The sequence below is a fragment of the Narcine bancroftii genome, chromosome 4 (genome assembly GCF_036971445.1).
Source record: "Narcine bancroftii isolate sNarBan1 chromosome 4, sNarBan1.hap1, whole genome shotgun sequence".
Classification (NCBI taxonomy): domain Eukaryota; kingdom Metazoa; phylum Chordata; class Chondrichthyes; order Torpediniformes; family Narcinidae; genus Narcine; species Narcine bancroftii.
In genome coordinates, this window is record NC_091472.1 from 100,634,097 (window position 1) to 100,659,962 (window position 25,866).

The 25,866-nt window shown below is 39.5% G+C and overlaps 1 protein-coding gene across 1 annotated transcript in view; it reads right to left on the minus strand.

The window, feature by feature from the left end:
* znf292b (zinc finger protein 292b) overlaps positions 1 to 2,595 on the minus strand; it is a 210,965-nt gene extending 208,370 nt beyond the window's left edge. The window contains exon 1 of the mRNA XM_069932209.1: positions 2,415 to 2,595. Within this exon, the coding sequence (XP_069788310.1) occupies positions 2,415 to 2,543 (129 nt within the window). The 5' untranslated portion in view covers positions 2,544 to 2,595. The remainder of the gene's footprint in view (positions 1 to 2,414) is intronic.
* Positions 2,596 to 25,866: the final 23,271 nt, after the last annotated feature.

The window sequence follows — 25,866 nt, forward strand, 5'->3', positions numbered from 1 at the left end:
ACCCTTCAATCCTGAAATTGTGCCCTCTTGTCCTCGAGTCCCCCAACATGGGAAACAAATTTGCCACATCTAATCTGTCCACACATTCAATATGCTTCTGTACTCCAAGGTGTTCAGTGCAAGAGCTGTCAAATATTCCTCATCGCTAATCCCTTCATTCCAGGAATCATTCTTGTGAATAAAGCAACAAGATTTTTTCCCGTAACAAATTAATAGGTCAAAACAGGTTTATTCTCATCTGATTACATAAGGACAACCTGACAAAACAGCATTCCCCAGTACAAAATATACAGACACACAACCAGATATAACATACATACAGACAAACAATATAAATGCAGGACAAGTATTCAGATATACTATGTATTAAATAAATCTTGCTTTATGAATACGAGAGTCTCAAATGACTAATGTGAACATTCTCACTGGCCATAGGAAGAAGCTGCTCTTCAGCCTGGTGGTGCTGGCTCTGATACTCCTGCATCTCTTCGCTGACGGGAGCAGCTGAAAGATTACTTTACAATAAATTCTTCATTATATTGGCCAAAAGTCAATCACATTTTTCTTCATAATAGGGGATTTGCTTTGGGTATTTTATTCTTCATTGCATACTTTTCCCCCAAAACCCACAAGTAACTCAAGCTTCATGTGACGAGTACTATAGCATAGTAGTACAGGATAACTTAACACATGATAATATAAACAAAACTGCAGTGCAGCCAAAGCCTAAAAATCTCAATTCTTTCTACATCAAATATTGACAAAATGTTTTCGTCTAATAAATCAAATCTGTTTAACTAGTAAAGCAAAAATTAAGGGAAAATAATAAGTAGTGTTGGTACCAGCTGTCACATACCAGGCAGAATGGAAATCAAAAGTGCAATTGCTAGATAGTTGGAGTTTATCAAATAGTCGGACAAGGAAAAGTATTCATTGATCACGTAGTTACACAAGTAGAGAACAGAAGTGCTGTAAAAATAACCCAAGGCTTGAATAACAAAATGTACAAGTCACCATGCATTTCTTTACACAAATAATTTAAAAATCCAGATATCAAGGACACAATTACCATTCTTCAAAACTAACAAATTGTGTTTCATAACACATTCATTTGTATTATGCAAATAAACTTCATTTTTAAAAAAAGTTATTTATCTACACAGTAAGTGGCTAGCATGTTGATAAACAACATAATATGGTTGCACCACTTGATAATTGTCAACCTATGACTCAATACATACTCTCCCTGCACGCTAACATATTCTGTTATCATACTCCCCTTGCTTGGTGCTGATTAATATTCCTTTTGATTGTCACCCTACTCAACAAATCTTTACACAGGTGTAGGAATGTTAGAGATCATCTGTTAGTCTGTTCACTGAAGAACTCGGTATTCTGTGACAAAAACTCAACACATTTTTTTTTGTAATTTGCATTAGAACACCTTTCTTCTCAGGCCAAAGCTATTCTTAAACAGATACATTCGACAACCCATCTTCAGCCTCAGAGTTGATGACCTGAAACTTAAACTGCTTTCTTTCTTTGCAACGACTGCCAACCGATTATTTCTAGCATTCTGCATTAAATTTCTAGTATTTGCAATTTTTTTGTTTTCCCACAAATATTAAATGCAGTTAGATCTCTGTTCAAGTCTGATCACTTTTTTTAAAATCGTAAACCTTTGAAGTATAGACATCTCGAGGCCTCAAGTTGCAACTTCCACTCTAAAAACGCAATCTTAACACTTTAGATCAAACTAAATTTGTCCTCCAAAACTTGGATAACTGAACAAACCCAGGAACAAGTCGGACACCCTGAATTAAGTATCTATATTGAGTGTTTCAGATTCGAAAACAAATCAAGGAAGGAGGTGGGCGTGAAAATAAATTCATACCATTAGTGGTACTTGTTCCTGTCGTTGCTCTCAAATTGTAGGACGATATTAAAAACACACATGCTGGCGAGAAGTGGGTCAAATCAGAGGGGAGGGGTGAGGATGTGGAAGCGTTTTGAGACTCCAGTTTACAATCAGCTGTGTTGATAGTGACGCCAATCCCTGCCCCCTCTCGCTATTTACAATCTCCGTTTTCTCCGGCTCGCAGCCGCCTTCTTTTATTATTAAGAGATTGCGCAGCGACCACGCCGGCGCCGCAAGAGGAAGAATTAAGGGGGGAGGGGGGGGGAAAGAGAAAGAAAGAAGGGGAAAACAAAGAGCTGTGTGGGAAAGCGGCACGGCTCCTGGAGAAGGCCCGCAAGGCCGAGGTGGAAAATTGCCCGCCACAATTAACAAAGAGTACGGCGATGCCGAGCCGCTACCCGCCACCACATATTTATACAGCAGGAGGGAGGCTCCACTAATTAAAGCCACCAAGGCCCTCCTCCCCTCCTCACGCTCGCCCGCCCCAGCCATTCACCTGGCAGAAGCGCTGGCAGTAATCCCCGGACGACTGGACGGACACGCCGAGTTCCCGCAGCTCGTTGCCCAATTGCCGCAGATTGCACATCAGCTTCCTAACGTCCGCATCAACCTCGGAGCCCGCCATCTTTCCACTGCGCTCATGCCCGGAACGCACCCTCCCCCTGGCTCTTTTCACCCCCCACCCCCCTCCGCCACCCCTCCCTCCCCTTAAACTCTTCTCCTCCTCCGCCCACCCTGAACTCCGCACGCGACGTGAGCCGACGTAACACGAGGCACCACCGCCGCTCTGATAGGCCTGTGGCCGCGCGGAGAGTTGCCTGAAAGAGGCGAAGTCACGTGAGGGGTGTTGGGCACGTGGCCGCGCTCAGAGCTCGGGTTGCGAGCGGCAGTGAAACTCTCGGTGAAGTTTGTCGACTGCCGGCGCTTGACATGAGAAACGAAATCAGAAAAAAAAAGCGGCAGGTCTGTGGGCTCCTTTTTTCATTTCAAAAACCTAAATCAATGTTAAATAAAAACGGAAATTTCTAGGTGGGCGTTATCAGCTGGTCGAACAGCACTTCTAGAGATGGTGGCATTAACTGGGTCTTGCAAATTAATACAACTGACCTCAAAATCTGGAGGTGAAATTGAATTCCAAATCAAAGCTGGCAAGCCACTTGAGTTTCTTTTTGTAGTTCAGTGGTTTCCTTCTGGATGGATTGAATTGGCAATATTAGATGTATAACTTTTATTTCCAACAGAATTGTTTCCCTCAAGTTTACTGACATACATGCAGGTGTTGCATTTTCCGAAGGAGTTAAGGGTGCGCTTTCTTAGCCACACACTGGACGCTGCGAAACCAGCTGATTTTTCCCCCTGTGTGGATACATGTGACGAAGACCTGGAACAAGTTGAACTGAGGAGGAAGAAGGCAGACATAGCTGGTGAAGAGTGGTATGACACGAGAGAAGAAATGCAAAGATCTGGATAGGGCATTATTTTCCTTTATGATCACGTAATACTACATTTAGAATGTAACATACATGAAACTGTGAGGAAGACAAAGTTGCTTCACAGAAAACTACAGCACCTGGTGTTCCTAGGTCTCCCAGGTACTGAGCCTGCTCAGCTTCCAAGATCAGATCATCTTGGGCGTATTCAGGCTATTAGGTGCTTATTTGGAAGGAATAATGCATACACTTGACAAAATCACAGAAGTGAAAGGTGAAGAGGTTAGAGTGGTTTTGACATCTGTAATGAGATGGGGAGGTGTAAAATCCAGGGACCATTGGGGGATTGGAGGTGGAGAGAGGATGAGCAAATTTAAATTTCTCCGAGTTACTATTTCAGAGGACCTTCCCTGGACTCAACATACGAATGTCGTCGTGAAGAAAACTTGGCAAACTTCCACAGATGTGTAGTGATTGGCTGCATCTCTGTCTAGTATGAGGGTGTAGTGGCGCTATGGATAGACTACAACTCCCAGAAGTTTAGCGAACCAGCACAGGATGTCACGACATGGCGCATGTGGTTCATTGTTTAAAAGAATACGCGTGTGTCTTGAGTAATTGAGTTCGGATTTATCTGCAATTGTACGTGTCATTATTTTAAATTCACCAGCCACCACTACGTTTTCAGTGGCTATAATTGGTAACCCTGATGGATCCAAAATGAGCTTTTGGATGATATGGATACTGTAGCTATTGCTGTTAAGCTATCGCCCTTCTGGACAGCAGAACCAGAACTGTGGTTTCGACAGGCTGAGGCACAATTTCACTTCAGGAAGATTGAGGTGGACATGACTTGCTATTATCACCTCGTCAGTGCCTTGGACCAAGCCACTGCAAAGTGAGTCAGTGACATTCTGTGTGATCCACTGTACCCTGGAAAGCACAAGTATAACACTCTAAAGGCACTCCTGAGAATTTATGGCATGTCCTGCAGAGAGAGGACTGCCAGACTGTTACATATGGAGGAGTTGGGTGACCGCATCTCATCCGAAAGAATGGACAACATGCTGTACCTGGCATCCAGCCACACCCAGCACCTCCGTTGTTGACACTACTTCCTAAGCCAAAAGTCTCAATACACTAACTCTGAAAATGCGGCAACATCTCAAGTCAGGCAGATAGCCTGTCGACACTTCCACCTGGTGTTTTTACCACAGCGCCGGGGGGTCAACACGCCCTGGCTGACCATCATTAATGGCTGCGACGGTTGGCCGAAAATCTATGAGCCTTCTATATGATCAGCTATCCCAACATAAATTTTTGGTGGACACAGGATCGGAGGTTAGTGTTTTTCCACCTACCAGTTTCAATGCACATTATCCTACCCCTAACCGCCAACTCTCAGCAGTCAATAGTTCCAACATACACATGTATGGCTCCAACAAAAAAGATGAATGTTCAGTTTGAGGGAAACATTTACACATGGCCATTTATTATACGGCATTGTCACGACTGCTACTCTGGGCCAATTTCCTTTGAGCTCATTCATTCATGGTGGATTTAAAAGGGCATTGGCTGGTGGATAGTACCAGCTTTCAAACTTTGGCTGGCAGAATCACATGTTCCTGCACTATGACTTCAAGCCATGTGTAAGACTGTTGATAAGTTCTCCGGACTTGTAGAAGAGTTTCCCAAAATTACAATTCTGCAGTTTTCATCCCCCACTGCGAAACTTGGAGTAAGTCGCCATATTTCTACAAAGGGTTCTCTCATTCACGCTAAGGCATGTCGCTTCTTGCCACCAGAGAAACTGCAATTAGCTAAAAAATATTTTACAAAATATAAGAGCTGGGGATCATTCGTAGGTCCGACAGCCTGTGGACATCTCCATTACATTTAATCCAAAAATGCTCCGCAGGGTGGAGACCTTGTGGAGATTATAGATAGCTCAATGAAGCCACTGTACCAGATCACTTCCCTATTCCCCATATTCAAGATTTTTCAGTGAATCTGAAAATCTTTTCAAAAGTAGACGGTGCGCGGATATCACCAGGTGCCAGTAGAACGAGATGACATCCTGAAAATGGCAATAATTACCCCTTTTGGATTGTTCAAATTTTTACAAATGCCTTTTGGGTTTAAAAAAAATGCAGCTCAGACCTTTCAGCAAGTTCTGGACGCTGAAAGGCGTGGCATGGGCAATGTCTTCATTTATCTAGACGACATATTAGTCACCAGCAAAACTAAGGAAGAGCATATGGAACATCTGCGTACTCTTTTTAGACATCTGCGAGAATTTGGACTGACTATTAATCCAGATAAATGTGTTTTTGGTCAACAGTCCATAGAATTCTTTGGGTGTACAATCACTGACAAGGGCATAGTTCCGCTGCCTTCTAAGATCAACGCCATTACTGAATATTCCAGACCAACCACTGTCAAGGGTCTGTAAGAGTTCTTGGGCGTGGTTCATTTTTATTGTCGATTCCTTCCAGCAGCAGCTCACGTTATGAAGCCTCTGTTCAATCTGCTGTCTGGTAATGCCAAATCTATTCAGTGGACAGAAGAAAGTTGAAATGCTTTCATAAAGACAAAGGAACTATTAGCTCAAGCAACCATGCTCAGTTATCCAGTCCTAAACTCAGTCACCGGCCTTTCAACAGAAGCGTCTGATGTGGCCATAGGGGGTGCTCTGCAGGAGTATGCCGATGGACAATGGAAGCTATTGGCATTCTTTAGCCGCCACCTCCGTGAGGTCCATCCATTACTTTTTGGAAGACAGACACTTCATGTTTGAAGTGTCATGTTTGAACCTTTAACCTTCATGTTTTTGAAAGTGTTGGAGCCCTAGTCAGCTCAACAACGCAGTAGTTATTCTTCATTTTGGAATTCTCCACCAGAATATTGCACATTTCTAGAAAAGACAATGTAATGGCTGATGCATTTCCCACTTAGTTGCGCTCAAGGTATCAGCTATGGACAACGGTATTGACTACGTGGCTCTCCTCATTGCCCAAGCAGAAGATGGTGAGATGGAGTCATATCGCACCTCAAGAACCAACCTACAATGGAAGGATATGCAAATCGATGCCAACGGCAAGCTGCTCTTTTGCGACGTGTCAACAGAACAACCACGGCCAGTGGTTCCAGCTTTGTGGAGACATCTCATTTTTAATTCTGTCCATAGTCTTTTCTCATCCATCCATCAGATCAACCATTTGTCTGATTTCAGATAGATTTCTTTGGCATGGTCTGAAGAAAGATGTCATGCAAATGGCCAGATCTTATGCAGCTTGTCAAAAAGTCAAAATCCATCAGCATATGAAAGCATCGTGACAAGCTTTCCTACCTGTAACTCGCCACTTCAACCATGTCTATGTTGACATTGTGAGACCAATTTCTAGTTTCACGAGGGTATTACTATCTCTTCACAGTGATCAATAGGTTTACAAGATGGCCTGAGGCAGTCCCTATGGCAGATGCTTCTACGGACTCTTGTGCACGAGAATTCCTTAATTCCTGGCTGGCTTGCTTCAACTTACTGGCACACATCACTTGATAGAGGACCCTAATTTACATCTTTGTTATAGATGGCCTTATCTCGGCTGCTTGGATCTCGGCTTCATCATACAAGCCCCTATCAGCTGCAGTCCAACAGGATGTTTGAACGATTCCATCATCATCTTAAATCAGCCTTAATAGCCTGTTTGGACGGTCCCAACTGGGCAGACGAATTACCATGGGTGTGGCTCGACATTAGAACAACTCCAAAAGAAGATCTTCAAACTTCTTCTGCAGAGCTTGTATACGGTGCACCTTTGGTGGTTCCAGGGGAATTTGTTCCACATGGATCCAGTGATGATGAAGATCCCAAAGAGCTGTTGAGTAGACTAAGGGATACCCTAGGCAAATTATCCCCTGTACCACCATCATCACATCACAAACGTGTTTCTTTTGTACCACACGAACTAAAGGACTGTGAATACGTGTTCATTTGTAAGAGGAACACATAGACAGCCTTGCAGGTGCCATACAAGGAACCAAACAGGGTGATGAGATGAATGAGGTCAACCTGCATCTTGGATATTGCCAGGCAGCCTCTGTCATTCACAATTGACAGGCTCAAACCTGCCCATGTTGACAAAACTACCCCTATTCAACATCCAGCAGTCCGACGCAGGGGTCGAGCTCCCAGAAAACTAGCAGGTGAAGTTCCGGTTTGGGGGTGGGGGGTTGTATAGCAGTGCTATTGATAGACTACAACTCGCAGAAGTCTAGCAAACCAGCATGGGATGTCATAATGTGGCACGCGTGGTTCAGTGTTTTGAAAAGAATACGAACATGACTTGAGTAAACAAACAAATTCTGATTGACCTGGAACTGTGTGTGTCATTATTTCGCATTCATCAGCCATCATTGCATTTTCAGTGGCTACAAGGACACGAGTACCTCTGAGTGAAAAGCCCTGCAAAAGGTGGTGGACATAGCCCAGTCCATCACAGGCAAAACTCTCCACACCATCATGAATGTAAACACAGAACACTGGTGTCGGAGAGCAACAGCAATCATCGAGGACCCACACCAGCCACAACGTGGTCTGTTCTTACTGTTGCCATCAGGAACGAGGTACAGATACCATAGGACATGTACCACCAGGTTCAGGAACAGTAACTATCCCTCCACCATCAAACTCTTAAACAACACTCAATCAGAGACTCGTTTAAGGACTCTTATACTTTGCATATTATTTATTACTGAATATTTTTCTATATTTGCATAATATGTTAACATTTCTTTCTTTGTTTACATTTTGCTATTTTGTACACACATTTTCCTTTTTTTTTCAAACTTAAAAGATAACAGAAACATAGCATACCAGCAGTCCACCACCTGCATGAGTTTGTCACCTCAAGTGTCCAGAATCCCATAGCCTGTGAGTGTTCCACATCTCAAATCGTTATCAACCCACTGCCTGCGGGGATTTCTCAACTTAAATCGCCAGCAGATCTCCACCTGTTTGTGTTCCTTGACTAGAGTTGACAACAGCTCCTCACCAGTGGGGGTGCTTACCCTGAGTGGCCAGCAATCCGGCGTCTACTGCGATTCTTCGACACAATTTTCCAGCAGCATGCAGCCTGCGGGATTTCCTTGCCTCGAGGTGACAGCAACCCACCACCTGCAGTGGTTCCTCGCCTTGAGAGGCCAGCTGCCCACCACCTGCATGAGTTCGTTACCTCAAGTGTCTAGAAGCCTGTAGCCTTTGAGTGTTCCACATCTCAAATCGTTATCAACCCACTGCCTGCGGGGATTCCTCAAGTCAAATCGGCAGCAGCTCGCCACCTGCGGGTGTTCCTCACCTCAAGTGTCCAGAATCCCGTAGCCTGTATGTGTTCCACGTCTCAAATCGTTATCTATCCACTGCCTGCTGGGATTCCTCAAGTCAAATCACCAGCAGATCTCCACCTGCAGGTTTTACTTGACTCGAGATTTCAGCAACTCGTCACCAGTGGGGGTTACTTGAACCTAGTGGCCATCAATCCGGCGTCTACTGCGATTCTTCGACTCAATTCGCCATCAGCACGCAGCCTGCGGAATTTCCTTGCCTCGAGGTGACAGCAACCCGCCGCCTGCAGTAGTTCCTCGCCTTGAGAGGCCAGCAGCCCACCACCTGCGTGAGTTCATCACCTCAAGTGTCCAGAATAGTCAGAAAAAAATTTTCATTAATACCCACCCACCCTTACAGCCAGCTCCATTAAGAGGAGCAAAAAAAAATTTATATATTTAAAAAAATTTAAATGTTAACAACATTTCAAAGAATATCTAAATGCATATATTGTAAATACGGAGACCACTTACTAACAAAGAATAATTATCATGTAAAGTATAAGTTTTTTCCATAACAACACATATTTTTAAATCATTATGCCAACGAGCTATATTAATCTCAGAATCATCTTTCCAGGTACTAGCAACATATTTACACGTTACTGATAATACCAAATGTACAAAAGCAATTTGAATTTTATCCAATCCCATTCTTCTTAAAAATATAAATTTCCCAACAAGAAAATCGTTGCATCTAACGGTAGTATAAAGTTATATAATTTCTCCAAAACTGCTTTAACTCTTTGCTAAAATGATTGAACTTTAACACAATTCCATACAGCATGTAAAAAAAACCGTTTCAATACATGAACCACGTCTAAAACAAGAATCTGAATTATTAATTTTTAACTTTTCTGGGGTCAAATATAATTGATGTAAAAAATGATAATTAACCATTCCATATCGTACATTAGTCAATTTAATTACATTGTCCTGACACATATTTGCCCAATCATCTTTTGGGAAAAATAAATACTAAATTACTCTCCCATTTAAGTTTAGATTTCTCCCAATCTGGTTTATCCATACTATCTTGTAACAAATTATACATAACTGATATATAACCCTTTTTCAGTATAGAAGAAATCTAAGATTCAAATCTTGACAAATCATCTCTCTACCATAATCATCTTTTATCAAAGCTCTAAATTGATAATACGCAAACAAAGAATTTACAGGTATATCAAATCTTTCTCTCAATTGATTAAAAGAAAGAAATTGCCCCTCTACAAAAAGATCTTGTATTGTCTTTATACCTTTAGAATTCCAAATCTTCAAATGATTGTTAAACATTGAAAAATACTCAGCTTATTCGTTTTTCAATGGAGTTAAAATAGATAATTTATCTTCCAACCCTAACATCCTATTTTTTTTAACAAATCTTAAATAAATGTTTCAATATCGGCATATTATATTGCTGTAACAAATTCTAGTTCCAAAAAAATATAAATTCATGTATTTCAACCCTAGAAATACACGCCATCTCCACTTTAGCCCAACTAGGTGGTTGATCTAAATCCATCAATCTACTAATGAACTTCAACTGAGCCGCTTCATAATAATTTTGAAAATATGGTTGTTGTAATCCACCCAATGTATACTTCCATGCAAGTCTGTGCAACACCATTTGAGCTAATCTACCTTTCCATAAAAACTCTTGCACTGCTTTATTCAAATCTTGAAAAAAAAACCCTTAGAAAGTAAACAGGTAATGACTGGAATAAATATTGAATTAGAGAAAAAAATATTCATTTTAATACATTTAACCCGACCAATCAAAGTTAAAGGAAGATCTTTCCACTTAATCAAATCTGCTTTAATCCATCTTAATATAGGTACATAATTAAATTGATATAATGATTGATAATTCATATCCAAAAACACACCTAAATATTTAATTTTACTTGTCCACCTTAATTTTGTAATTGTTTTAAATGCAGAATAATCTCCCACTCCATTTGGTGAAATCTCACTTTTATCCCAATTAACTTTATATCCCGATAATTCTCCAAATTTCAACAAAAACTCTTGCAGTTGTTTCAACGACCGTTCCAGTTCCGTCAAGTATACCAGCACGTCATCCGCAAATAATTTAATTTTATATTCTTCATTCTTAACCCTCATCCCTCTAATTTCTTCATTTTATCTAATAGCCTGAGCTAACAGTTCAATAACTAATGCAAATAAGGCTGTTGACATTGGGCAGCCTGTTGAGTTGAATGAGTCAATTTAAATGGTAAATAAATCTGTCCATTTGTTACCACCCTAGCAATCATTTTCGTATATAAAGCCTTAACCCAACCAATAAAAAAAGGGCCGAATTTAAATTTCTCTAACACCTTAAATAAAAAAAAATCCCACTCAACCCTATCAAAAGCTTTTTCCGCATCTTAGGTTGCTTTCGATATGCATTGACCAAAGTAATTTATCAAAATATATTGTCTGATGCATTTCTATTCTTAATAAAACCTGTTTGATCAATATGTACCAATTTAGGCAAATATTTAGCAAGTCTATTAGCTAATACTTTCGCTATAATTTTATAATCCACATTTAATAAAGAAATAGGTCTATACGAAGATACTTTTAATGGATCTCTATCTTTTTTTGGAATAATAGTTATTAAAGCACTAGAACATGATTCTGGTAACTTCCAATTTTCAGTAACTTGATTCAGCACCTCTCCAAATTCATTAGAAAAATCATCATAAAAAAGTTTATAAAATTCCACAGGGAATCCATCGTCCCCTGGGGACTTTCCGTTCGGCATTTCCTGAATAGCTTTCTTAATTTCAAAATCGGTAAATAGAGATAAGTAGATAAGTAAAGGTCAATAGAACCATTATCCTGTTTCCACTCAGAAGTATATAATTTTTGATAAAATGAATAAAACTGGTCATTAATTTCCTGAGGCTTATGTTATTATTGAATTCTTCTTAACAGCATTAATGGTCCAAGATGCCTGTTCAGCTTTCAATTGCCAATCAAGTACCTTATGAGCTCTTTCCCCCAACTCATAATAATGTTGTTTAGATCAATTAGTTAAGCACTCAAATTGATAAGTTTGTAAAGTATTATAATGCAATTTCAACCTCTCTAATGCAACTTTTTAAAAATCTTCTGTTTCCCCTTTCTTAAAGTCCTTCTCTAACTCAGCAATCTTATTTTTTAACTCTAAACTTTCTGCCACATATTGTTTCTTAACTTTCGTAAAATAACTAATGATCTGTCCTCTCAAATAAGCTTTTAAAGCATCCCATATTACGAAATGACTATCCACGGAATTAACATTTTCAGTCAAAAATAAAGAAATCTGCTCTTTAACAAAAGTAACAAACTCAGGTTTCTTCAATAGCATTACATTTAAGCTCCATCTAAACATACTACCTCCAAATTTTTGCAAAATAAAAGCAATAATGAATGATCAAATATAACTCTACTTTTATATTCAGCTCTTAATACTCTACCTTGTAAGTGTGCTGATATCAAAAATAAATCAATTCTAGAAAATGAATCATGTCTCGAAAAATAAAAATCTTTCTCTGTTGGGTTAACTTTTCTCCAAATATCCACCAAATTTAAATCATTAACGTATTAATTTGTGTTGCCATCTTTGATTTCCTTATACTTTTTGGATTTCTATCCAACAAATGGTTGAGAACACAATTAAAATCACCCCCAACTAAAACATTTTAATTAGCTTGAGTTAACAATAAAAAAGCTTCTGAAATATACCGCTCATCATCTATATTAGGGGCATAAAGATTCAACAAAGTCCACGATTCAGGAAAAATTTTACAATTCACTTTTAATACTCTGCCAGCACACCCCTCTGAAGATTACAATTCAAAGGGTAAATTTTTATGAATTAAAATCTCTACTCCTCTAGCCTTAGAATTAAAAGAAGACAATTTCAATTTCAAATGTTCTTTCTCAGTCAAATGTGTTTCTTGTAAAAAAGCAATGTCAATTTTCATTTTTTTATATAAGGCAATATTTTCTTTCTCTTAATTGGATTATTTAACCTGTAAGGTAAAACATCATGAGATGGGAATGTGTAGGGAGTTACCCTGTACAGGGCAGTAACAAGAAGGGGAGGTGTCCTTGTACTCCTGTTAGGTAAAACATCATGAGATGGGAATGTACAGGGCTGTAACAAGATGTGAATGCATCCTTGTACTTACAAGATAAGAGAGACATTGATGGATTGAGAGGCAGGAAGCTAGCAGGGAAAGGATAGCAACAGTTTTAGTCATTGGACAAGTAATGATATGATGATGTTCTAAGCACATATCCAAGGGTATAAAAAATCACCATTTTGCTGATAACGGCAGAATGCATTCTCCGACTAACATGGTTGGTCGCAAGTGTTACAATCCGGTAATAAAGAACAAAGAACCCTGATTTCGACTCAGCCTGGTGTTTGTCTCACTCATTCATGAACAAAGCAGACCTAACAAACCCCTGCACATTAAAAGTTGCAAAATTCAATTGAGACATCTTTTTTAACTACTAATATAAACACACACTACAAAATAATGCTCCCCTTACAATTCTTCCATAAAAGAACGAACCCCTCAAAAAAGAAAAAAAAAATTTATTTTAAAACCTTAAAAAAAAACAACAAAAAAAATACAAAACAAAACCACCCAAAGGTAGTAATACCCTAAAAAAACTGGGTGTGGTAAACCCACTAGTGGCAGATGACTGTCAAAGTTTTCAGTGTCATCCACCCCCCCACCCCCAGATACATATTAATTATTCTCAAACACAATCAAATATAGTCCATATATTCAACCAATGATTCCAAGCCCAATGACTGCTCTGGATCTTCAACATCGAGAAGACTGTGTAATCTCTTCTTTCTTTCCATTCTTCCCATTTCCATTCACTCTCCTCTTAGGAGATAACGGAGGAGAAGATCCATTTCTTTGCAATTCCGGCAAAGAATTGGCAAAAACCAAAGCATCATGATCATTCTCAAAAAATTGAAATTGAAAATTTCCATAGAAAACCTTGCAGGATAGCGAAAAGCAAACTTGTAACCTTTTCACCACAAAGCGTCTTTAGCCGTATTAAATTCTCGTCGTCTTCTAATAACCTCTTGACTCAAATCAGCATAAAAGAACACCCTGTTATGTTGAACCATTAATGGAGATTGATTCCGTCTTGCGTTCTGCACGGCCATACGTAAAATCATTTCACGATCTTGATAATTTAAACAATAAATCAAGACTGCTCTCAGTGCTTGTCCTGGAAGTGGCCTTCTTATCAGAGCTCTGTGAGCCCTATCCAATTCCAAACCTTCAGGGAAAAATTCTTTACCCAGCACCTCTGGGATCCAGTGCTTAAAAATTTTTATAGGGTCTGCACCTTCCATATCCTCTGGAAGACCAACTATTTTCACATTATTCCTCCGACTTTGATTTTCCAACGAATCAATCTTCTTCATTAAATCTCTTTTCTGAATCCCCCAAATCTACAAAAAGGACCTTCCACTTTTTCCATTTTTTCTCTATTACGTTCTACCCGAGTTTGACACTCAGAGAAAGCTGTTTCAATTTTCTTAAAATTATCTTGCACGGTGTCTACTGATTGTATACATTTATTAATATCACTTTTAACTACAGTCATTTCCTGTTTCACAGTTGACATTTCATCACACAAAGTATTCATTTTTATTTTCATCTCCTTGAGTCATTTGAGTTGATATTTGTTTTGACATAATATGCATTTGCTGTATTTGACCAGCAATCCCTTCCAAAACAGTGAACACTGAATCCAGTCCAGATTCCACTTTCACTTTTTGAGATTCACCTTCTTTAACTGCAAGCTCCTCCTCCTGGACGTATTCCAATAAGATAAGTTCATCCTCTTCCTCAGTCATCGCAGGTCCTCTAACTGAACGGCTGCGGGTCTGGACACCCGACGCCGGCACCCCGACCTCTTCGGGACACCGAATTTCGGGTTCCCCACAGCGCCAATTTTTTCCAACAGCTCCTGGGTCCGCAATGCCGCACGCAGGCCAAGCAAGGCCATCGGACGCGCAGAGGTGTCTTCTGATGCTACCCTGCACGCCACCGGGCCGCCCAGCAAGCTCGTTATCGGCCATGCCACCCGCACACATGGCTTCACGTGGACGCGGGTCGGCAATGGCCGAACTCACCGATGTGCCGGCGCCATCTTACAGATGCAGGATTGGCGTCGGAGTCAAGCTCGAATGGGATGGAGTCCTCTGAGGCTTGGAGACTCCTAACAACGACTCTGTGGATTCAGCTATGCAGGTAGGCCTCAATTCTTCCGTACTTTTATAGGGTAGTTTTTTCTGAAGCTGAGGTTTAAACTTTTTCACATCAGATGCCATCATAAAGCACTGTTATTTAAATAACTGTAAATCTTATTTTTATTCACTTTTGTACTTTTTAAAAAACCGGGTATTTAATGATCCAGTTGGGGAGAGGTGGAACGTCTTCCTTCTACACCATCTTGCCACGCCCCCATGTCTCTCTTCCTGAATACAGTTTAGTTACTGGCAAGTCAAAATTCTACCTGGCTGGCAGATAAGGAGTCTCAGGGTGATGTATGTACTCTTGACAATAAATTTTAACTTTAACTTTGAGGATAAGGTTGAAGGTTAGGAGAGAGAGCAGATAATCAAAAGGAGAAAGGAAGGTTGGAGAGGCAAAGACAAAAACATATCTAGACTGCATCTGATCAGAGTCTTCAAACTGCACTCACCGACCTCACCGCACACAACACACCACTTGTCAGTTCACAACTCCCTGTGGCAGCTGTGCTGGGAATCTGAAAGATTTAACCATACTTTTATAATTGTGTCTGAATGAATTTCTACACTGTGAGATTGCATCTCTGGTGATTATCTGCATATTCAGTTTGCATGTGTCTGTTAAAATGTTAGCAACTGAAGGTTCCGTCTTCCCTTAATATGCAGCCACATTTTCTTTCCTGGATACTTTACAGTCCTCTCATTTTTTTTTAATGTCTCATGAATGTTGACAGTGAAATGATGAGATAACAATCTCTTACTCAACATCAGTCCAATGAAGAAGATGGTCATTGACTTTAGGAGAGTAGTCCACATCTTATCCACATTTTAATACCACTGAAGTTGAAACAGTAGATTGCTTCAAGTTCTCAGCAATAAATAGATTGAATAGCCGAACTTTGGACCATGTTGATGCATTGGTCAAGAAAATGCACCCCCTGCCCCACGCCTTTTTCTCAGAAGACCAAGGTTTGGCATGTTCCCCATGTCCCTCAGCAACTGCTATGGGTGCACTATTTAAAGATGGATGCATCATAATATGATATGGGAGCTACTCAGCTCAACATCTGAACAAGTTGCAGAAGATCATAAATGCAGCTCAAACCCTCATTCAAACTTTCCTCCCCTTCATGACTCTATCTTCTGCAGTCGAGGAAAGACAGTGAACATACTGAAAAGGACATCACACACTGGACACACTCTCTTTCTCCTCTCGTAGAGAAAGATTAAGAGTGCAAAAGCACGCACCAACAAATTTAAAGAGCATTTCTTCCACGCAGCTGTTTACTGGATGAACCCCATAATGTTGCTATCATATTGCTCACACCATCACAGATAGCACTGGATTCAAACATGGGTCACTCACACTGTAATAGTGTTGCGCTAACTGCTACGATAACTGTACCACCCACAAATGATTGAATTTCTCATACAACTAGAAGATGCAATAGTACAATCTAAAACCAGTGCATTATGCCTGATCAAGGGGGACCTCAATGGGATGATGAAGGAATTGGCTCGTGTAAACTGGAACACAGACTACATGGTGACACAGTGGAAGACTTTCAGAGATTTGTCACAGTGCTCAACAAAGGTACTAAATGCATGCCAAAAAAAAGGAATATTCAAATGGAAAAATGTCACAAGTGTGGCTGACTAGGGAAGTCAAAGCCAACATGAAAGCAAGAGAGAGCCCATATGTGGAAGCAAAAATTAATGGGAAAATAGAGGATTAGGAAGTTTTTAAAAACTTGCAGAAGGTGACTAAAAACATAAGAAGGGAGAAGATGAAGTATGAAAGTAGGCCAGAAAATAAAGCAAGGAGGATACAAAAAGCTTCTTCAAGTATATTTTTTAAAAATAAAAGGGGTTAGAGTAGATATAGGGACCACTACAAAATGATGTTGGAAATTAATAATGGGAGCTAAGGATATGGCAGAGGAACTAAATGAGTATTTTGAGTCAATCTTCACTGTGGAAGATGCTAGCCTTGTGCCAGATGTCAAAGGGTATCAGGAAAGGGAAGTGAGTGCAGTTTCTATTTCAAGGAAGAAGGTGCATAGAAAGCTGAATATTCTTTGGGTGGATAAGTCTCCCGGGCCAGATGGATTGCACCCTCGGGTCCTGAAAGAGGTAATGGAGGCATTGGTAATGATCTTTCAGTAATGTATAGATTCTGGCATGGTTCTGGAGGACTAGAAAATCCCAAATGTCACCCCACTATTCAAGAAGGGAGGGAGGTAGCGGAAAGGAAATTAAAGGCCAGTTAGCCTCAAGTCAGTGGTTGGGAAGATATTAGAGTCGATTGTCAAGGATGAATTTATAGAGTACTTGGAGGCACATGACAGTATATGCCAAAGCGAGCATAGTTTCATTTAGGGAAAATCTTGCTTGACAAACCCATTGGAATTTTTTTAAGAATTAACAAGTAGGCTGGATAAAGGAAATGCAGTGGATGTTGTGTATTTGGATTTTCAGAAGCATTTGACATGAGGCTACTTAATAAGAGCACATAGTATAACAGGCAACATAATTGTGTGGTTATAGCACTGTGTAGTGGGCCGAGTGGGCGCATAGCACGGCAACGCAAACTGCCACCAGCGCGCTTCTGTAGGTGTGCAGAACCATAATACGGGCGCTGCATATGATGTAGTGGGCCGAGCGGGCGCACAGCGCGGCAATACAAACTGTCACCAGCACAGTTCTGCAGGCATCTGCCTACTCACCTAATGGACCGCACACAATGGATTCTGTCTGCCAAGGAACGGCACGTTGGGCTGTTGAGTCTCCTGCCAGAAGGTGTGGGACACTTACAAGGCTAAATTTAAACCTGTCAGTCCCATGGATCAGCAGCAATCTCATAATGACGTCCCACCTTGTCCCGTGGAGCCTGGACACACAGTATATAAAAGAAGCCTGTAGACCCTGAATAAATCAGTCTTGAGTTGACTACTCTGGCGTGTGTTTGTATTTCTTTAGTAGCTCTACCGTAGTAGCCACTACAACTAGCTGGTTGGCAGGAAGCAGAGAGTTGCAATACAAGGATCATATTTTGATTGGCTGCCAGTTGTTAGTGGTGGTTGGTGTTGAGGCCACTTCTTTTTATATTGTATATTAATGATTTGGATAATGTATAATGGCTTTGTGGCCATGCTTACAGATGATACAATGGTAAATGGAGGAGCAGATAATGTAGAGAAAGAATGGAGGCTGCAGAAGGGCTTAGATTAGGAGAACGGACAGAGAACTGACAAATGAAATATAATGTTGGAAAGTGAATGGTCATGCTCTTTGGTAGAAAAAAATAAGTGGGCAAACTATTTTCTAAATGGGGATAAAATTGAAAATAACCAAATGCAATTGGATATGGGAGTCATCGTGCAGGATGCTGTGACGGATTATGTTATATTGTATATAGATATGTTTTAAAAGAAGATAAATTGTGGCAGGTTTTTTAATGTCGGTCACATACAAACACTTCAAAACAGATCTTATTTAAAATGCCAAAGCTCTGCTCAAGCCAGACATTCCAGGCTCCGGGTGCCTTTGCAAAATCTTTGAAGAATGATATAAGAAGTTCACAAGTAGATGTTAATTGGATATGCTGTGGAATAATGGATTATTGTTTTGGAAAGCAACAGATGAACAAACTCAGAAGATTAGGTCCAGAGCCACAGTCTGAGTGTAGGTTGCTGCTCTTAGAGAATCATGTGATTTGTGTGTGTGTGTGTGTGTGTGTGTGTGTGTGTGTGTGTGTGTGTGTGTGTGTGTGTGTGTGTGTGTGTGTGTGTGTGTGTGTGAGAGAGAGAGAATTCAGTACCACAGTTCAGCAGCTGGGACTGGAACATGACAAGTTGGGAAGCTTGTGGGAAAAACCCCATTTTGAAGACGGGTTGTGAGTTCTTAGTTCAGCCTGGTCAAAGCCCTTGTGGTCCATACAAGAGGAGAGGACTGTCTGTATAATGTTTAACTTGAAATAAGGAAAACAGAAAAGGAACTCTGTGGTGACCTGAAACAAAGGTTATCATCTGGAAAACCCTGATGGGGCAAGTTTCTTTGGCAAGACACTGATGTGGCAGATCAGAAGGAATCAGTTTGTGTCCAACGAGCAACAAATCTCTCTGAAAACTGACAAGAACCTTCCTGAGCGGTCACCATTTACCTTTCAAGCACCAAAGCATGGTTAAATACATAAATGTTAAATTCTGTGCACAGTATAAGAATTGCCTGCAACCAGTGAACTTGGAGGAATGAGAAGTGAGATTGAACTGTGAATTAAGAAACCTTTCTGAATTTGTATACACATTACATACACGTGCACTTAGAATTAGAAGTAGGGGTAAGTTAAGTTAATAGTAATAAGTTAAAGTTTAATCCTGTTTTCATGTTGAAAGATAATTGAAAGCAACTTTTGTTTAAGTAACCATTTGTCTTGGTGGATTTCTATTGATTCTGGATTTTGGAGTCCTCTGGGCCTGTCACAATGCATGTATAGACAGTGGCGAAGAAGGTAAATGCAATGCTGGGATTCATTTAAAGAACAATAGAATATAAGAGCAGTGAAGTGATATTGAGGCTTTATAAGGCACTGGTGAAATCTCACTTGGACTATTGTGAGCAGTTTTTGGCTCCTCATTTAAGAAAAGATGTACTGAGAGTTCAAAGGAAGTTCACTAGGATGATTCCAGGAATGAAAGGATTATAAGACGAAGAGCATTTGACAGCTCTTGGCCTGTATTCGTTGGAATTTAGGTGAATGAGGAGGATCTCAATGCAACATTTTGAATATTGTAGATGCAGAAAGATTGAATCTACGACAGGAGGGTCAAATTCAAGAATTAATGGCGTCCGCTTAGAACAAAAATGCGTAGGAATTTCTTCAGCAAGAGTGGAAAATCTGTGGAATTTGTTGTCACAAGGCAATTGTGGAGGCCAAGTCATTAGGTGTAATTAAGACAAAGATTGATAGGTTCTTGATTAGCTAGGGCATCAAAGGTTACGAGGAGAAGGCTGGGCAATGGGGCTGAGTGGGAAAATAGATCAACTCATGACAAACTCAATGGGCTGAATAGTTTATTTCTGCTCCAATGTCTTATGGTCTATATTCCAGTTAAAAGCAAAGACAGTAATTGCTGGGAGACCCAGCCTTGAGTAAATATGGAAGGCATCAAACTAAAAGCTAATGCATACAAAATTGCCAAGTGTAGAGAGAAATTGGAAGACTGGGAAAACTTTAAAAAGAAATAAACAACCAATAAAGAGAGATACTGTATACTATTTAAGTAAATTGGCACAAAATATGGTAGGTTTTTATAATTATAAAAAATGGAACAGGTTGGCTAAAGTGAAATTGGGTCCCTTGGAAGATGAGAAAGGGTAATTAATATTGGATAATGTCAAAATGGCTGAAGCCTTGAAAAACTATTTTGTGTTCATCTTCACAGGGAAAGGTACTCTCACAAGCCAAAGAGTAAGAATAAGGATTCATTGGGAGATGAAGACTTCTGTGCAATTGCTATCATTAAAGAGGAGTTCTGAGCAAACTAATGGGTCAAAAGATAGCTGTCTTCTGGTCCTGATGGAATGCACCCAGAGTATTTAAAGAAATAGCAGAGAGTACTGTAGATGTGTTTGTGGAAATTTCCGAAACTTCTCTGGACAGGTTCTGGACAATTGGAAGACAGTAAATGTCATGTCACTGTTTTAAAAAATGGTAATAAGCCAGTTCACAACATTTTTTTTTGTTCTTGAGAAAATATATAGTGGTTTTGGAGGCAGTGCAGAGGAGGTCATCGTATTGATTCCAAAGATGAAGGGGGATTGTGTCATCTGGGGCTATATTCAGAAGAATGAGAGGGGGTCTTATAAAAACAAAATTATGAAAAGGATAGATAAGATAGAGACAGGAAAGTTGTTTCCACTGAAAGGTGAGAGTGGAACTTGGGGACAGATGGCCGATTCCTGATCCTATTTTACCATATAAGGAACATCTATCTCTCCATCCCACATTTTCCTGTTGCCCATTTTTTCTATGCCCACCAACAACACCTTAATTTTCCCATCAGTCACATACAGTAGGTCAATTGCAGTGACCAGTTAACCTAACAAGTACTGTATATCATTGACAGAGAGGAAACTGCAGGACCTGGATGAAACTAAAGCCGAAACCGAGAACATGCAAATTTCAAACAGCAGAGGAGGTCAAGATTGAAGTTGGGTCACTGAAGTTGTGAGAAGGAGGGAGGGAGGGGGGGGGTGGCGTGTCAAGATGGCGTAGAGGGAAGACGTGAAGTTCCACCTTCCCCCAGTTAGACTTATAAATACCCGATTTTAAAACTTGTAAAAGTGGTTAAAAATAGTATTTACAGACTTTGGAATAGTGAAGGATTGAAATGGGTACAAACATGAAGAAATCAAAAGCTCAATTGCAAAATAAATTATCTTATAAAAGTTTTGAAGAATTGAGGCCTACCTACCAAGTTGAAGCCACGGAGTCATCGATTGGAGCTCCCAAGCCTCAGAGGACTCCTGCTCGGCTAAGTATGACACCAGTGCCGATTGCGCATTCGCAAGATGACGCCTATTCAGTGAAGAGCTCAGCCGGCCTTGACTCATGCACCCGTGAACCCGGGCGTGTGGGCGGATCGACCGAGTGAGGACAGACCCGCGAGCCCACAGTATTGCCTGGTGGTCCAGGGACGCGCAGTATAGCGTCGGAAGACGCACCTGCACAGTCAGTGACTTTGCCAGGCATGCGTGGTGCATTGCGGGTTAGTGAGTTATTGGAAAAGGTGTGGGTTGTGGGGGAGCCCGAAAGATGGTGGGCTGACAAGGTCGGCACGCTGTCAACGGGTGTCCAGACCCGCAGTCTCACTGGAAGAGGAGCCACTGCGTTAGGGGAGGAAGAGAGCTCAACGTTACTGGAATTAACACAGGAAGAAATGGGGACTGAGACCAGAGAAGGTAGGCCTCAAGGGGAAGTGATGGAACCTGGACTGGATTCTGTGTTTACAATATTTGAAGGGATTGCTCATCAAATGGAAAACATGTCAATACAGATGTCTACTCAGATAAACCAAGGATTTATGGAAGTGAAAACTAAAATGAATAATATGTGAAGAGATGAAGAAAGTTATGACTGTAGTTAAAAGTGATGTTAGTAGATGTATAAAAACAGTAGATACTGTACAGGATAATTTTTTTTAAATTGAAGAAGCTTTTTTTGAATAAGAGTCAAGTAGAGCGTAATAGAGAGAAAATGGAATAAGTGGTGGACTGGGGTATTCATTGGAAGAAGGAATTATTGAAGAAGATTGATTCTTTATAGAATTAAGGTCGAAGAAATAATGTAAAAATAGTCGGTCTTCCAGAAGATATGGAAGGTTCAGATCTGGTTAAAAAAAAATTTAAGAAATGGATTCCTGAGGTACTGGGCAAGGAATTTTTTCCAGATGGTCTCGAGTTGGATCGAGCGCATAGAGCATTGAGGAAAAAACAGTTTCCAGGTTGACCATCGAGGGCAGTTCTGATTTGTTGTTTGAAATATCAAGATAGAGAAATGATATTACGGTTGTAGTGCAGAAGGCGCGGCAAAATCAGACTCCAATGATGGTTCAAAATAACAGGGTATTTTTTAATGTGGATTTGAGTCAAGAAATTATTAGAAGGCGCCAAGAATTTAATTCAGGTGAAGAAGTGTTGTGGCGAAAGGGTTACAAGTTTGCCTTTCATTACCCAGCTGTACTTAGTTTTTTATGGAAATTTTCAGTCTCAATTTTTTGAAAATGATCACAAATTTTTGCTAATTCATTGCCAGATCTGCGAGGAAATGGTTGGTCGCCATTATCGTCGCCTAAGAGGAGGGTAAATGGAAATGGGAATGGAAAGAAGGTTGAATTAACGCAAAGTCTTCTTGATATTGAAGACCCGGAACAATCATTGGGATTGGAATCACTGGGTTGAATATGTCTGAATAATTACTTTGTGAAAGTCTGATTGGGGGATGACACTGAGACCTGATAGTCATCTGCCACTAGTGGATTTTACCACACCCAAATTTTTAGGGAGTTACTACTTTTTAGTAGTTTACTGAGGGGAAGTTTTTTTTTGCTTTTGTGGTATTTTTATATAGGGGGAGGGTTTAGAATATTTAGGGATTTAGAAAGGAGAGTAATATTTTATAGTAGAATTCTTACTGATATGTCTAATTTGAACTTGCAACTTTTAATGTCCAGGGATTGAATAATCTTATTAAGCGTAAATGGGTATTGGCTTTTATTTAAAAAATGAAAGTCAATATTGCTTTTTTGCAAGAGACACATTTGACTTAAAAAGAACAAATGAAATTGAAGAGAGATTGGGTTGGTCATGTATTTTCTTCTTCTTTCAGTTCCAAGGTGAGAGGTGTAGTGATCTTAATTCATAAGAAATTACTGTTTGAATTAGAATCCTTTGAAAGTAATGCAGGGAGGGTTTTGAGGTTGAATTGTAAAATTTTTGCTGAATCATGGACTTTGTTAAATATCTATGCACCTAATGTGGATGATGAAAGGTTTATGTCGGAGGCTTTTTTCTTGTTAAATCAGGCCAAGGAAAATATTTTGGTTGGGGGAGATTTTAACTGTGTTTTAGATCCTTTGTTGGATAGGTCTCCGAAAAATATAAGGAAATCAAAGACGGCAATACAAATGGGGACATTGATGAAAGATTTGAATTTAATTGATATTTGGAGGAGAGTAAATCCGACAGAAAAAGATTTCTCCTTTCATTCATTTAGACATGATTCATTTTCTAGAATAGATTTTTTTTGGTATCGGCACATTTACAAGATAGAGTACTCCAAGCCGAATATGAAAGCTAGTCATATCGGATCATTCTATGTTGTTTCTCTTTTGTGCAAGTCCATAAGTGGTGCAATTGTCTTGTAGATGGTGGCTTAATACAATGCTATTAAAGAAACCAGAATTTGTTACTTTTGTTAAGGAACAGATTGCTTTATTCAGACTGAGAATATTAATACAGTAAGTAGTACTTTTGTATTATGGGACACTTTGAAAGCATATTTGCGTGGGCAAATTATTAGTTATACTACGAACGTTAAATAACAATATGTGGCAGAAAGCTTAACATTGGAGAAACAAAATACTGAGTTGGAAAAGGAATTTCAGAAAGATTTACAGAAAATAAAAAGGCAGCTTTAGCGAAGCTGAAGCTACGTTATAATACACTACAAACTTATCAGTATGAGGGTTTAATTAATCGATCTAAGCAACGTTATTATGAATTAGGTAAGAGGACTCATAAGGTGTTAGCATGGCAATTAAAAACAGAACAGACATTGTGAATTATTAATCCTGTTAAAAAGAATTGAATAGTTACCTATAAACCTCAGGAAATTAATGACCAGTTATACTCATTTTATCAACAATTATATACTTCTGAGAGGAAGCTGATTCTTATTTATCTAAATTAAATTTACCTGTTTTAGGAGAGGAGGAGGTTAGGGAATTAGAAGCTCCATTTACAGATTTTGAGATTAAAGAAGCTATACAAGAGATGCCGAATGTGAAGTCACTGGGGGATGATGGATTTTCAGCTGAATTTTATGAAGATTTATCCTCGGTATTTGGAGATGTTCTACAGCAAATAACTGAGGATCAGATGTTACTGGAATCTTGTTTGAGTGCTATAATTACTGTGATTTTAAAGACAGATAGGGATCCATTGAAAGTTTCTTCATATAGGCCTATTTCTTTACTAAATGTAGATTATAAAATTATGGCGAAAGTACTAGCGAATAGACTTGCTAAATATTTACCTCAGTTAATACATGTAGATCAAACAGATTTTATTAAGAATAGAAATGCGTCTGATAACATTCTTAGTTTGATCACATTGGTCAATGCATCTAGACAGCAACCCAACCACCTGGCACTGGATGCAGAAAAAGCTTTAGATAGGGTTGAATGGAATTTTTTATTTAAGGTGTTAGAGAAGTTTAATTTTGGCCCTTATTTTTTTGGTTGGGTTAAAGCTTTATATAAAAACCCAATTGCTAGGGTGGTGACAAATGGTCAAACTTCTTTACCATTTAAATTAACACGGTCGACTCGGCAACGTTGTCCATTATCACCAGCCTTGTTTGCGTTGGCTATTGAACCGTTAACTCAGACAATACGACAGAATGATAAGATTAAAGGGATGAGAATTGCAGATGATGAATATAAGATTAATTTATTTGTGGATGATGTGTTTGTCTATTTGACAGAACCGGAGCAGTCTTTGAAATATTTGCAAGATTGCTTGCTCAAATTTGAGGAGTTATCTGGATATAAGGTAAATTGGGATAAAGGTTATATATGGAAAGGTTAATTATAATTGGGAAATATTACCAGTTGGGGAAGGAGACTATTCGGAATATTAAAATATTATAAAATTGAAATGGTCAGATAGAATTAAATATTTGGGAGTAATAGTAAATGCAGATTACCAATCTTTATACAAATTAAATTATGTTCCTTTATTAAAAACGATTAAAATGGATTTGATTAAATGGAAAGATTTTCCATTAATGTTAATTGGTCAAGTAAATTGTATTAAAATGAATATTTTTCCTCGAATCCAATATTTGTTTCAGTCAATACCTTGTTTACTTTCAAAGAATTTTTTTCAGGATTTGAATAGCATGGTATGGGAATTTTTATGGAAGGGGAAATTAGCACGAGTAGCTTTACATAAACTTACATGGAAATATGCATTGGGTGGTCTTCAATTACCTCATATTCAAAATTATTATGAACCAGCTCAGTTGAAATTTGTTAGTGGATTGATGGATATGGACCAATCTC